The following is a 13,081-nucleotide window of genomic DNA, read 5'->3' as shown; positions in this document are numbered from 1 at the left end:
TACGAGAATTATTTTTTGGTACTCGAGGAACAGACACAGTTTCAATCTGGTGTGACCTAGGTGACGTCTCTTTGCAGCTCGCAGACAGTCGGATTAGCCTGTTTGTCTGCTGCCTGGCCTCGGCTCTGGTTTGTCAATCCCCATTAACTACACCTACACTACCACTATTAACCCTAGCAGATATGCTATGAGAAATGAGAGCAGCACCCTCCCAAGAGGGGTGAATGCCGTCTCGCTTCAAAAGGCCAGGCCTGCCCTCAAAACGTGTCCAATTATCTATATAGCCCACTTTGTTATCTGAGCACCATTTAGACATCCAGCGGTGTAACGCCCATAACCTGCTGTAGGTTTCAGCGCCACGCCGAACTGGAATGGGACCAGAGCATATTACGGCATCTGACATCGTCCCCGCTAACTCGCACACCTCTTTAACATTATCCTTGGTGATCTCAGACTGTCTCAATCCCACATCATTGGTGCCGACGTGTATAACTATCTTAGAATATTTACGTTTAGCCAGCACCTTTAAATTAGCCCTGATGTCAGGCGCTCTAGCCCCCGGGATACACTTGACTATGGCCGCTGGTGTCTCTAAACTAGTCGCTACGTTCACGTGTCTGAGCTGTGAATCTCCTATCACCAGAGCTCTTTTAACAGGTCGCTCAGTCGGTGTATTACTGAGTGGGGCAAACCTGTTTGACACGGGAACCTGAGAAGGACGGTGCTCAGCCCTACGGTTATGCCGCCGAGACGTCACCCATTCGCCCCGCTGCGAGGGCTCTAATGCCGGAGCTGAGGGCTCGCTAGCTACAGCTGTGCAACCCGGGCCTGCTACGCTAGCTGCGCTAGCCGCTACGCTAGCTGCGCTAGCCGCTACGCTAGCTGCGCTAGCTGCTACAAACTTTCTAGGACTTTCTAAAGCCCGGATGCGTTCCTCTAAAAGCGAAACCCAATCAAACCCATGTTCATGTAAATGAATGCACTCTTTTACAAATGGGTCAAGGTAGACGTTCATTGGGGGCTTTCTCACTCCAAACCACAATGCTGTTAGCATAATGTGGTCAGATCTCAAATGTGGAGGAAGTTCATTTAAAGTGCACAAAATGGGCCAAATAGACTGTACAGAGGATTTGAATAAAGGTACACCATCACAGCTAAAGGTTATTGATAAGTTGTTGCTGTCATTTTGAGGTGTTTTCACTGCCTTTTTATAGAGCAGACCATCACATAGGTCATCAATTGAATCAGGGTTTAATTTAACCCGGTTATCATGTGTCAGTTGCGCAAACTCATGCTGTTCAATAATGTTTCGTAGTTGTGCTTCAAGAGGAAGAATTATGAAAAAATTTCCCGATTTCATGTTCTCCTTTCCATCAACAAGTTTGTGACAACTTCTGCAACTTACACTTTCACCTACATTTTCCATCAAGATAGTGCATTCTGAACAAACATGCTTGACAAGAATGTAGTCCTTGTAATCATTCACGTTTTTGTACAAATGATATTTAGTGGTTGAGACTGAGTGTTTACCAGTGACAACATTTATGACTTTAAGTATGTCTTCAAGTGCTTCATCGGTTAAACAATGTTTTGACTTTAATGCTAGAAGGAGCAACTCATGCTCTTTTCTTCTTTGTTCATGTAGTGCTTTCTCATTAGGTTGTATAAGGTCACTAGGTTGTCTTTCATCGTTGGATCTGTTCTCCATCATTTCATTGTCTGTTATGTCTTTGTCATGTTGGATATCCTCACCATCATCTTCACTTGACTTGTCTTGGTAGTCAGTTGTTTTGTGTTCCACATGATGCTCTTCCTGTACAAAATAATTGATTAAAATAATTTGTCATTGTATTTTTGAAAATTCTAATTCCTCTCACTCCTCACATATCCCTATCAAATTTTTATTTCTTCTTCCATGATCATTCTTGGTGGAGTTTACTGAACCTGTATTTTTTAAGTCAAATAATAGTTTGTGTCTGTGGAGGCTACCCTATAAGGGTACCCCAGGAAGGGTAATTATGTGTTTATTCTCAGTCAACAATTGAACAAAATCCACAAGTGTAAGCAAATAATGCAGTTGCATACATAAAATATTATCTATTAAAAAGGTAATAAACTGAATCATTAATCTGAATTGTAGACTGTCTAAGATAAATGTTGAACTTAATAATTTAGGTGGATCTTGTGATTCATCAACATCTACAAAAATCTGGACAGCAATATTTTATAAAGAATTATAACATACTTTTAAAATATACCTTGTTACAGTGTTTAGTAGTGTCAATATCTTCATTAACAAATACATTCTGTTATTTTGAGTGTAATTCTGTACATTCTGTAATTTTAATGATGACACTAATGATGATCAAAACCAAAGCACTTAATTCAGGATCAAGCTAAAGGTTTTAAAACAGCTACTTCTTTAACAGAATCTTTTACAGTCCATTGTGTCTGTTGTTCTAAACCGATTTCTCTCACCTGATAGGATATTCTAACAGGGCTGTCAGTCACACTTTGATCATAGTCATCTTTAGATTCATCTGCAGTTTTGTTCTGTGGGTTAAAATATTAAAAAATAGCAACTTTTTCAACAGACCTATCTGAATACATAACATACAGTATTTGTCATCCTGGTCCTGATTTTCCTCACCTCCAAGGATTTCCCAGTCCTATGAAGCCTGCTTAGATCCTGATCACCCAGTGGTTGAATGTCATTGTGGTACTGTTGTAATAAAATACAATGCATAAATCCTTTTACAAATTCATTCAAACTTGTAAAGTGGGCCATTTTTCTTGACAGAAGCACACTTCAAAAACATCTTCAGTACACCTTCTGCAATTTATATTTATTTTGAAGATATTTAACAATGCTCAGGTGTTTCAATGTATTTCAATGTTATTTTACTTTCTTTCAATAGATGGCAAGTGTGACGCTGGGGTCGTGGCGAAATATCTTGCAGTTAACTCAATGGATAACCAATCGATACTGGGGTACATCAATAAATCTGTCATTTTTATGGTCTTCAGTCCTTACCTTTAACATATAAAATCCAGCACTTTGTTGTCCTTTCATGCCATGCTTGATCCGTCTGCAAGGCAAATGGTATAGGTGGTATTTTTGCATCACCACTGACAACAGCTACATTTGAAATACATTTTGATTTGTTATGCATACTTAAAAATTGATCTGACATTCACATAGTCATACTGTTTTCTAACAGTAAAAATGGTATTTATATAGGGTATAAGCTGGGGTTAAGTGACTTCCTGAAGGGAAAGACTTTGGTGGTGAAAGGAATCCATTTATTATTTTTCCTACTAAGGTGTAAGGAACCACAATAATAAACCTGCATCTCGGTTCATGGTGTGTTTATACAAGATCATGCTGGTTTATGTTAATGTTTATATATATATATATATATATATATAAACATTAACATTGTATTAACATATTAACACTCTTGTGTCAACAAATGAACAAATCATCTACCTTTTCCATCGGTGCTGTGTTGTTCTGGGAATGTCTTTTTCCTCCACGAGATATCTTTTGTACTTCATCTCCTAAGGGAAAGTTTTCCCGCACAGCATTTCGAACAATAGCGATAAAGACTGCTCTATGTGCAGAATACTCTAGTGCTAGTATGTTGAACCGCATAACCTTTGAAGGCTTTTTAAAAGTTATTTCTAACAAAAATCCTATATGCAATAAAACTACTTTAATGTTACTTTAAACTTTGCATTATAATCTAAACTATACAACCTTTTATTTTCTTTTTCGTTTCGATTGCAAACTGATTGAGTTGGCGATATATTTTTATTCTGTTCTGGGCAGTGACGCGTTCTGTGTTAGAGCGCGCCAAAAATTCAAATATAATCGTCCGCCCGCGCCAAACGACTGGAGAGCGATCCTGCTGCTGAACAACACAGCTAAACATGTTTGCTCTGGTGGAGTGGCAGGATGAAAAAGATGACGGAAGTTGGAGTATTGTTCCAACCTCCCACATAAGGAATTTCGATATAAATGATTTCATGGATGGACTTGATGATAGAGCCACATACATAATCGAGTGGAGAGCAGGGCTGAAGAAGAAACCCAGAGGCGGATGGCCCTTGTATGAGGCGGCAGTGCACAAAATCGCAGGTAATGTAGGAAACTGTATTGTAAACTGATATTGCACTCAAACTAAGTGGTGTAACGTGGACTGCTTAGTGATAATGAGTCTAGCTAGCTACCACTGACTTAACTGAGTAGTAAACACATTTAGTTTGGTTAAATATAGCCAAATTAAAACAACTACTCCCCGATCAGTAACGTTTTTATTTTTATTAAAAGTATCGCGGGTGAATTGTGATGGATATTTCGATGTTACTTTCATCAGAGTTCGTGTGCTTGAAACCGTTGAAAATGCTTGAATGTTAATCTTGCATTTTCCAGGTTAGAAAAGTGTTTAGGCTAAAGTACTTGAAAATGCTTGAAATTTTAACTATTCTGGTTCACAACAGATAGCGATGTTTTTCAAAACTCATCTCCATTTTTCGAGTGCTGCACTGTAATTCCAGCGCGATATGTGAGAGCTAGCGCTTGAAGCGTTTTGAAAATAAATGAGAAAAAACGTTTGCTAGCTTGGTAACTAAGCTAGCTAGAAGAGCAAATCCTAACCAAATAGCATATACTTTAATCATATAAGATAGCTAGCTAACGCAGCTGTAATGGCCAACAGAGATATGTAATAGGTAATCCCTCTAAGGCTTATTCGTCTCCTATTACTATATCGCTGTCGCGGTCCCGGTTACGTTGTTTAAATGAAGGCATTTGTTAAATGTTTTTCTGTATTTCTGAGAAATACTGATAATACCAATGTGAGAATATACTTAATTTATGTTACTAGCGAAGTTTCAGTGCCATTAGTTTCTAGTGAAGCTGCATTTATAACCTTTGTTATTCCTGGGCTTTGAAATTAAACTGCAGCCCTATTCCTAATCCTTTTTCATGCCATTAAACCTTTTACTAATGGAAACTTTCGATACTGTCATGCCAGTTTATCTTAAATTGTAAAACAAATGTTATCTATTTCTGTTTGCATGTCTCACAGAGAAGCAGTCTGTCCTAGAGAATGTAATGAAGGACAAACAACAAAGTCCAGAAATTTGTGGTAAACGAAAAGGCAGGCCAAACCCAAAGTTTGGTGTGGATGAAGGAGCATCCATGCCCAAAAAGGTGACATCAACTCTTTAATTGAATCTAAAACTATCATCTGATATAAATGTAAATTAATGGGTTTTCCCACTTTAAAATCAAACATTCCAAAGGAGTGGAAGCTCCATAGCTTTGTAGTTTAACCTGAGATGCAGCAATTTGTTTTCTGTACAGGACAGTTTCCTTGACTATCCAGTGCCATCAGTGCTCATTTCCCTTAAGTTTCCCTTGGGATTTAAAACAATGTGTCATTTGACATTGTCAAATGGTATTTTTTAGCAAGAAAAAAGATTTTTTTGGAGAACTGGTCTAGTTTACTACAACCTAATAGTAATCATTACATCCCCAAAATGTTTATTTTCATGTTTATACAGAGGCAGACATGTGGGGTAGAGTTTGACAAGGAGCTGTTGGAAAAAATAAAATCAACCCATGGGCCTGTCTCTCCAACGTTGGCTACTCCACTTTTGGCTGCCTCACCTTCTGCACTGCTGTCAGCTACTCCATCATCACCTGCTTCACCTGTTGGACCACCCTCGACTGCTCCATCTTTACCTGCTTCACCTGTTGGACCACCCTCGACTGCTCCATCTTTACCTGCTTCACCTGTTGGACCACCCTCTACTGCTCCATCTCTACCTACTTCGTCTTCTGCATCACCCTCAGCTGCTCCACTTTCACCTGCCTCATCTTCCACTGCTCTACTACACCTACAGGCAGAAAATGAGGCCCTCAAACGAGACCTAGACACACTGAACACAAGTGTTGTCAGTTGTAAGTGTTTAATTGTACGTTTCATGTAAAAAAAATTCTAAAGTGATTTTTAAAGGTTAGACTGAAACCCTCATTTTCACTATGTTTGGCTCTCTAGACATGCCAAAACTCATCAGTATAATGGAAAAGCTAGAAGCATGGCTGGACACCAAGGGCCAGAGCCCTCAACCACAGCTGGCATCGCTTCCCACCAATCAGGAAACTGTGAGTATGACTACCTCATAGGTCCTTTCCTCATCTATTGTTTTTATATTAGATTATTTTTCTTTCAATATTCTGAATAATAACAGTTTGCCTCTGTCTAATAGCTCGAAATGTACCCTGGCTCAGGAGTGTACGTGCCAAAAAATGTATGGTGGTCAGCCAGTCATGCAAACAGCCCCACAACCATGGCACGGGTTCTCCTCCTTGGAGTATTTAACATCGATACACTTCTGAAGAGCAATCTCCGAGGTATGGTATTGGTGGTAGAAATGTGTTATACTCAGTTATATAGGGTGGACTCTCTTTGGGTACAGCGCCCGCGAGGACGTCATGAGTCGCCCGAGGGCTTGTTTTAAAAATAGCTCACTATATTGCCATGCACCAAAGTGCTGCATCTTTTTAGCTACTATTAGAGATTGTCCACGCTAGCTAGCGGCCTTCCTGCTTAGCAATTGACACCCCCCCACCCAGCAATAATTGGTATCCAAGAAGTAGCTCCCAGTTTCAAAAAGGTTGGTGACCCCTGGGGTACAGTTAGGCAAGGGCATAAACACATTTGAAAACTATGCTTTTAGCTAATTCTGGCATAATTACAGAAATATAGCAAAGTGATACTTGACATTTAGACTTAAACTTGTTGCCAAAATTGGATTTTACTCAAGTTATCTCCAGATTTAGATTCAAAAAGTAAAGTGCATGGTAGCATAATCATATAGGGTGGGAAATTTTTTAATTTTTATCAAATTTCTGATATTTTGTTGTATCTTAGGTGGCAAATCTAAAAAGGCAGGCCCTGGTGAGGCAAAAGAGGCCCTGGATGTCACCAAAGTTGATGCTTTAATGAGTATGTCCCTTAATGTATTTCTTGTTATTTTTGTATTGATGTCCCGAATCACAATTAAGGTTCCTGTTTATTGGCAAGTCAAAGGTTATGTGTCATGATACAAGCTTCATAATTCATTGGGTCTCATCTGTTAAAGTTGCTTACCAGAAGCACTTGTACTACTTGTTGGATTGAGCACATCATTTCTCAAATTTATCAACATTTGTCATTTTATGTGAATGAGATGCCAAATCAGGCAAAATGTTCAGTTTGTCAAAGATCTGTATTAATGAGGACAAGGCCTAAACTTATCTATAGAAAATGTTGGCCCTCTTAAATTCATAACATTTCATCATGTTTGTTGGAGTTGCGTTGTCATATTCTTTGCCATTACAGTAAAACATAAAAACTGAAATGTAATCTTTCTGATTTATTGCAGATGCAGTGATCCAGAAATTTCCTGGCACCACCAGGAGTCAACTAGGCATCGCACTAAACCAAAAATTAACAGAGCTACGGGCGTCAAAAAAAATGTAGAAAACCCACTCTTGATATAAGGCCATATATGTTATTTATTACATTTCTGCATCATTACTGTGGAGAATTTTTGTTGTGTTTCTTTTTCTTGTTCAGTGTCCAAGAAAACTGAAGAGACTTACTACAACCACTGCCAGTGATGACTTATCATGTTTCTTTTGTTTGGTTTTTGATAAAAAAGAGCAATCAGTGGCGAATTTTTGTTTGTTTGTTAAAAATGCATTGAACAGCATTTTTTCTCTTTAAATAAAGACTTTAAGTAAAGACAGATTACTCTTTTTAGCTAACTACACCATTTAACATGGTTAAAGGTATGTCACATGCATTTGCATGAAGCATTGCACTCAGTATTACATATAATTTCTATATTTAACATACATATATTTCCCACATATAGCAAAGACTAAATAAACTATATATAGGTCATATATATACACATGTATATGTGACATATATATATATATATATATATATATATATATATATGTCACATATAAAATCAGTATGTGTACTGCACAGTCATATATGTTGATCACCATCATGCAACATATATGAACATATATTGTGCATCGATATATGTGTATATAACAATTTTATATGTACATATTATATATATATTTTAATGTATTATACATACATAATCATACAAATATTTATGGTCCAGACATATATGTCAATGTATGAAATTGTTCCAATTTCTAATAGGTTTTATATATGTGTTTACTTAATATGAGCATATATTACATATAAAACAATCTCATATATGTACATATATTACATTTGCGGATGGTTTTCCCCCGTGTATAAGTATTAGTGGTCTGGCGTATTTGGTCGTTGTGGTTTTGTATATCTTGTTTACTTTAGTCTCTCCTGTGTTTCTCTGTACCTTGTATTATTTCAGAATTCTTATTTACATAAATGTATTTTCCTTTCATAGTTGCTGTGGTTCGTTGTATTCATTCGTTAGTGTTTCCACAGACCTAATTTTGGGGGGGGGGACGGGGGGGGACATGTCCCCCCCACTTTTTCAAAAACCGGGTTTTGGTTCCCCCCAGTTTTTACGGTTAAAACCAAATATTTAAATAACGACGAATCCATGTCCCCCCCACTTTTTATTACAAAATTACGTCCATGAGTGTTCCAGTTTAGTTTGGTATGCCTCGTAAGTCGCGCACTCTCCGTGTGGGCGCGGTTTCTTTAGAGGAGACTAGCTCCGCTAAGGTAGCAGTCTACTCTTCACCGCAAATGTGTCCAACCCCGACTCCCACTGCGTTACATATAACACTTTTTACAACAGGTGTTGTCACAAAGCAGCTTTACAAGTGTCCGAGTCCAAGCACCCAGTGAGCAAGCCAAGGGTGACAGTGGCAAGGAAAAACTCCCTAAGAGCATGAGGAAGAAACCTTGAGAGGAACTCAAGGGGGAACCCATCCTCCTCTGGCCAACACCAGTCACCAGAACAACAATTAGAGAGATACATAAACAAAGAAAACATGGGAATGATAAATAATTCTCATCTTTGTGTTAATTTATATATGGGCATGACCACCGGGCTGACATCATCGGGGGGCGTGACCACCGGGCTGACGTCATCGGGGGGCGTGACCACCGGGCTGACGTCATCGGGGGGCGTGACCACCGGGCTGACGTCATCTGGGGGCGTGACCACCGGGCTGACGTCATCGGGGGGCGTATCCGCCACACTGACATCATCGGGGGGCGTGACCACCGGGCTGACGTCATCGGGGGGCGTGACCACTGGGCTGACGTCATCGGGGGCCATGTCCGCCGCACTGACGTCATCGGTGGCTGAGACGGCAGGGGGGAGGCGTCGTCTGGAGCAGGCGGGGACGCCGGGCAGGCGTCGTCAGTAGGCGTGGCAGCCGGAGTGCAGCCATCAGGAGTCGCCAAACCGCTTGGCATTAATGTCCCAAACCCCTCCACGGACCAGGCTTCCTCTCCTCGGGTCGAGAAGATGATTTCTGCCCGTTCTAGTGCATCGTCGGTTAGAGATTTCATAAATAACACTAAGACCTCTTCAGGCGGAGTGGGGCAGGTGAGCAGCCGAATGTACGTAGTGCACTGGCGGATGAACAGGTCCGCAGAAGAATACAAGCCATCATAAACGTCCGGGCACCGGGCCAATGAAGGCAGAGAGACGGGGTTACCGCGGGGATCTCTATCCGAGCACAACCATGGGTTCTCGGCTTCTCGAAGCTGTCTATGAACATAGCCGCGGCGTACTCTCGAACATTCCAGAGATAGCCTATCCTGGGGCGGGACTGACGCAAGTGCTAGATAAACTATTTTATTTAAATAACAAACACCACGATAACGAACAGAATCCAGGGAGATAACAGAATTAAGAAACAGATAATCCCTAACAGACAACGCACATGGGGAAGGTACTAAATGGTAATGAAAGTGCAATGGAAACAGTGCAACACGCAACAAGGAAGCTAAGATAAACACTAGGGAAGGATGCAACTACAACGGGTAAGCCAGACAACCGGGAGACGTGAACACAGGAGAACAGTACAACTTACAAACCAATACATAGGAGATACGAAGAATACTAGAGTAACAAAATACCAGAACCGTTAAAGCATAAAAGATAACGAGAGAACGAACATGAATAAACACTCAAAACGGGGAACAACCACAAGGAACATACGAGCGCTAAACCTGGGAAATAAACTCACAAGGAGGCTAGGAGAAACCAAAGGGAGAACACGAGACACGAGAGTAACAGGAGTTTACCAGACGAGACAGAGGAGAGGCGAGGGATACCGTGCAGGGAATGACCGACAAGGGAGAATCACATTAGGGGTTTTTTATACGTAGAGACAAGACGGTGAAACAGGATTCAGGTGTGTGGGACTAATGACGAGGGCGTGACAGACAGACGGGGTGACGAATGGGAGCGGGAGCTAGGCGGGACCAGGGAGGAGGGAGGGGCTAGACGTGACAATGTGTATATATATATAAGAAAGGCTTCTCTCTCCTCATCTCTTTATTTCTTGAGTATGAGGGCAGCCACTTGGAAAAAGAAAAGAGGTAAAATTAGCTCTGTATGGGATTAAATGTGGGACAGAGGAAATGTTAACATTTCTGGAGTGTGGCATAAAATTATTACAGTCTAGCTAAAAGTGCAGAACCAGAAGGTAAAACAGACTTGGGAGCATCCTGAGACATTGACATCCATCCACTAAACTGTCAACCAACTTGAGTGACCACATGCAGTGGGGCAATCATGGCCTGGCGGTTAGGGAACTGGACTTGTGACCGGAGGGTCGTGGGTTCAATTCCCAGACAGGCCATGACTGAGGTGCCCTTGAGCAAGGCTCCCTGGGCGCCGGGCTAGGGCTGCCCACCGCTCTGGACACGTGTGATCCACAGCTCCCTAGTAATCACTAGTGTGTGTGTGTGTTCTGACTGCACAGATGGGTTAAAAGCGGAGGACAAATTTCGATTGGGGTGTAAAAATCACAATTGGCAAAATATGGCACATTTCATTTCATTTCAGTGACAGTATGACAGCACGTGTTGGCATTTCTTAGCTTGGCAATGTTGCGGAGATGTAGAAAAGCTATACTAGTAGTATTATCTATTTATCACATGATAGGTCAGAGTCGAATATGATACCAAGATTTTTGGCTACTGAGCCAGGTGTAACGGGGTAGACTGCGAGATTAAGCATTAGATCTGGTATTTTCTGTCTTGCGGCCTTTGGGCCCAGAAGGAGAAACTCCTTCCTTCTGGAGGAAGGTTAGCGACATCCAGCATTTAACATCTCTTACACAGGCCTCAATCATTTGTCATCAGTTTTGGCTGATATGTAAAGTTGGGTGTCATCTGCATAGCAGTGAAAGTTGACATCATGTTTGTTTATAACTATGCCAAATGGTAGCATATGTAATGTAAATATTAGTGGTCCTAAGGAGCCTTGCAGGAGTCCATATTTCACTTTTGTGTGTTTGGAGGGACTTTTATTGAGCTGTACTCTGGTAGTGATAGTTAAGTAAGAATTAAACTATGAAAGGTCTGTGCCTGAGATTCCAACTCAGTTTTCTAACCGTTCTAGCAGAATCCTGTGACCTATTGTGTCGAATAGGTGGAGAAGCACTAATAGAGATATAGATAGCCTTGATCTGAGGCAAGAAGGAGATCATTTGTTACTTTAACTAGGGCTGTTCCAATACTGTGGTGGGGCCTAATTCCAGATTGGAACTTTTCAAATAAGCATCTTGGATATAAATAATAGGTTCGAAATAGGTATATAACTAGACAGTACACTTGGATCAAGATTTGGTTTCTTGATCAGGGGTTCAAGATTTGGTTTCTTGAATGGTAGTTTACAGGATTTGGGCATGTGACCATTTTGTAAATTATGAGTTAATTTCCGTTAGAAGAGGTTTAGTCACAACTGGTAATACCTCTTTGAGTAATTTTGAGGGAACTGAGTCTAATATGCAAATAGTACAATGTAATGCTAAAATTATTTCCTCTAATGACTGAACTAATATTTAGTTGTGTAACCTTTATTTCTGATAACTGTTTTTCATCTGTGTGGCATGGAGTCATCTGACACTTGTGAACAGATATTAAAATTTTTGATGTCATTCCACAAATTCTCAATCGAATTGAATTCTGGAGATTTGATTTATTTATTTACTTTTATTTAACCAGGAAGTCCATTGAGATTAAAATCTGTTTTTCAAGGAAGACCTGATTGATTGGCCACTTCATAACATCAATCTTGTTGGTCTGGAACCAGAATGTTGCTGGTGTGCTTGGACTCGTTGTCCTGCTGAAACATTTCTTCTTCAGCATAAGGCAATGACCTCTTCCACTATTTTGATATATTCAGACTGGTCCATGGTGCCTGGTATGTGATAAATATGCCTGACTCCAAAGTATGAGGAACATCCCCAAACCATTATGCTTGCACCTCCATGTTTTTTAGTATACTGTGGCTTGAATTTAGTGATTATGGGTCATGTGGCCTTTAGACTCAATAAGTCAAGTCAAGTCAATTTTATTTACAGTATATAATACTTTTTAAAACACATGTTGTCACAAAGCAACTTTACAAGCACATGGGTCCAGATCCCTAATGAGCAAGCCAGGAGTGACAGTGGCAAGGAAAAACTCCCTAGGCAGGGATTAGAAAAGAAACCTTGGGAGGACCAAGATTCAAAAGGGAATGCATCCTCCACTGGCCGGTCCACCTAGTAGAAGTCCATCTATTTCTAGGCCGAGCAATCACAGTTCCTCCAACATGGATGTTGAACCTCAGGTACGATTCGGCATTGGCACATCCATTCATGGCATAGGAACATCCACTGGATGGACCAATTTCTAGGTGCTTTTATGAAATTGTCTTTGTAGAAGACAAAATGCAGCTTTAACATCAAACATCAAATGAAACATCCATATATATAAAATATAGCACATATGCCAGTGATCAGTATGTAGCTCCAGTAGCTAAACTATGATTAGAATTTCAGATTGGAGCTGGAAGAATGTTCCATATCTGAGGGTCT

General features: G+C 40.4%; 2 protein-coding genes across 3 annotated transcripts; one reads left to right on the top strand and one right to left on the bottom strand.

The window, feature by feature from the left end:
- Positions 1-1,275: 1,275 nt before the first annotated feature.
- On the bottom strand, positions 1,276-3,561 carry LOC143475951 (uncharacterized). Its single transcript, XM_076973833.1, has 6 exons — positions 3,491-3,561; positions 3,035-3,089; positions 2,651-2,722; positions 2,479-2,553; positions 1,406-1,813; positions 1,276-1,320 (listed from the first exon to the last, which is right to left on the bottom strand). The coding sequence occupies exons 1-6, from the start codon at positions 3,556-3,558 to the stop codon at positions 1,276-1,278; spliced, it is 723 nt and encodes a 240-aa protein (XP_076829948.1). The 5' UTR covers positions 3,559-3,561.
- Positions 3,562-3,760: 199 nt separating this feature from the next.
- Positions 3,761-8,331, top strand: LOC143476061 (uncharacterized). 2 transcript variants are annotated; one of them, XM_076974027.1, is made up of 7 exons: positions 3,761-4,141; positions 5,094-5,218; positions 5,572-5,971; positions 6,069-6,175; positions 6,280-6,424; positions 6,945-7,019; positions 7,632-8,331. In XM_076974027.1, the coding sequence occupies exons 1-7, from the start codon at positions 3,934-3,936 to the stop codon at positions 7,673-7,675; spliced, it is 1,104 nt and encodes a 367-aa protein (XP_076830142.1). In that variant the 5' UTR covers positions 3,761-3,933; the 3' UTR covers positions 7,676-8,331. The 2 variants fall into 2 exon arrangements, with proteins under 2 accessions (XP_076830142.1, XP_076830141.1); XM_076974026.1 differs by having other exon boundaries at positions 7,438-8,330.
- Positions 8,332-13,081: the final 4,750 nt, after the last annotated feature.

This window comes from Brachyhypopomus gauderio, chromosome 15, assembly GCF_052324685.1.
Source record: "Brachyhypopomus gauderio isolate BG-103 chromosome 15, BGAUD_0.2, whole genome shotgun sequence".
In the NCBI taxonomy this organism is placed as follows: domain Eukaryota; kingdom Metazoa; phylum Chordata; class Actinopteri; order Gymnotiformes; family Hypopomidae; genus Brachyhypopomus; species Brachyhypopomus gauderio.
This window is presented reverse-complemented; position numbering and strand designations above follow the sequence as displayed.

What these genes read in the sequence shown, in the direction of transcription:
- LOC143475951 (XM_076973833.1), bottom strand. Translation starts at nt 3,558, where the DNA reads ATGAAGTACAAAAGATATCTCGTGGAGGAAAAAGACATTCCCAGAACA. An exon ending in ACACAGCACCGATGGAAAAG is followed by an intron (nt 3,090 to 3,490) that starts GTAGATGATTTG and finishes TTTGCCTTGCAG; the next exon opens with ACGGATCAAGCATGGCATGA. An exon ending in TGGAAAATGTAGGTGAAAGT is followed by an intron (nt 1,321 to 1,405) that starts GTAAGTTGCAGA and finishes TTCCTCTTGAAG; the next exon opens with CACAACTACGAAACATTATT.
- LOC143476061 (XM_076974026.1), top strand. Translation starts at nt 3,934, where the DNA reads ATGTTTGCTCTGGTGGAGTGGCAGGATGAAAAAGATGACGGAAGTTGG. An exon ending in TCTGAAGAGCAATCTCCGAG is followed by an intron (nt 6,425 to 6,944) that starts GTATGGTATTGG and finishes GTTGTATCTTAG; the next exon opens with GTGGCAAATCTAAAAAGGCA. An exon ending in CAAAGTTGATGCTTTAATGA is followed by an intron (nt 7,020 to 7,437) that starts GTATGTCCCTTA and finishes GATTTATTGCAG; the next exon opens with ATGCAGTGATCCAGAAATTT.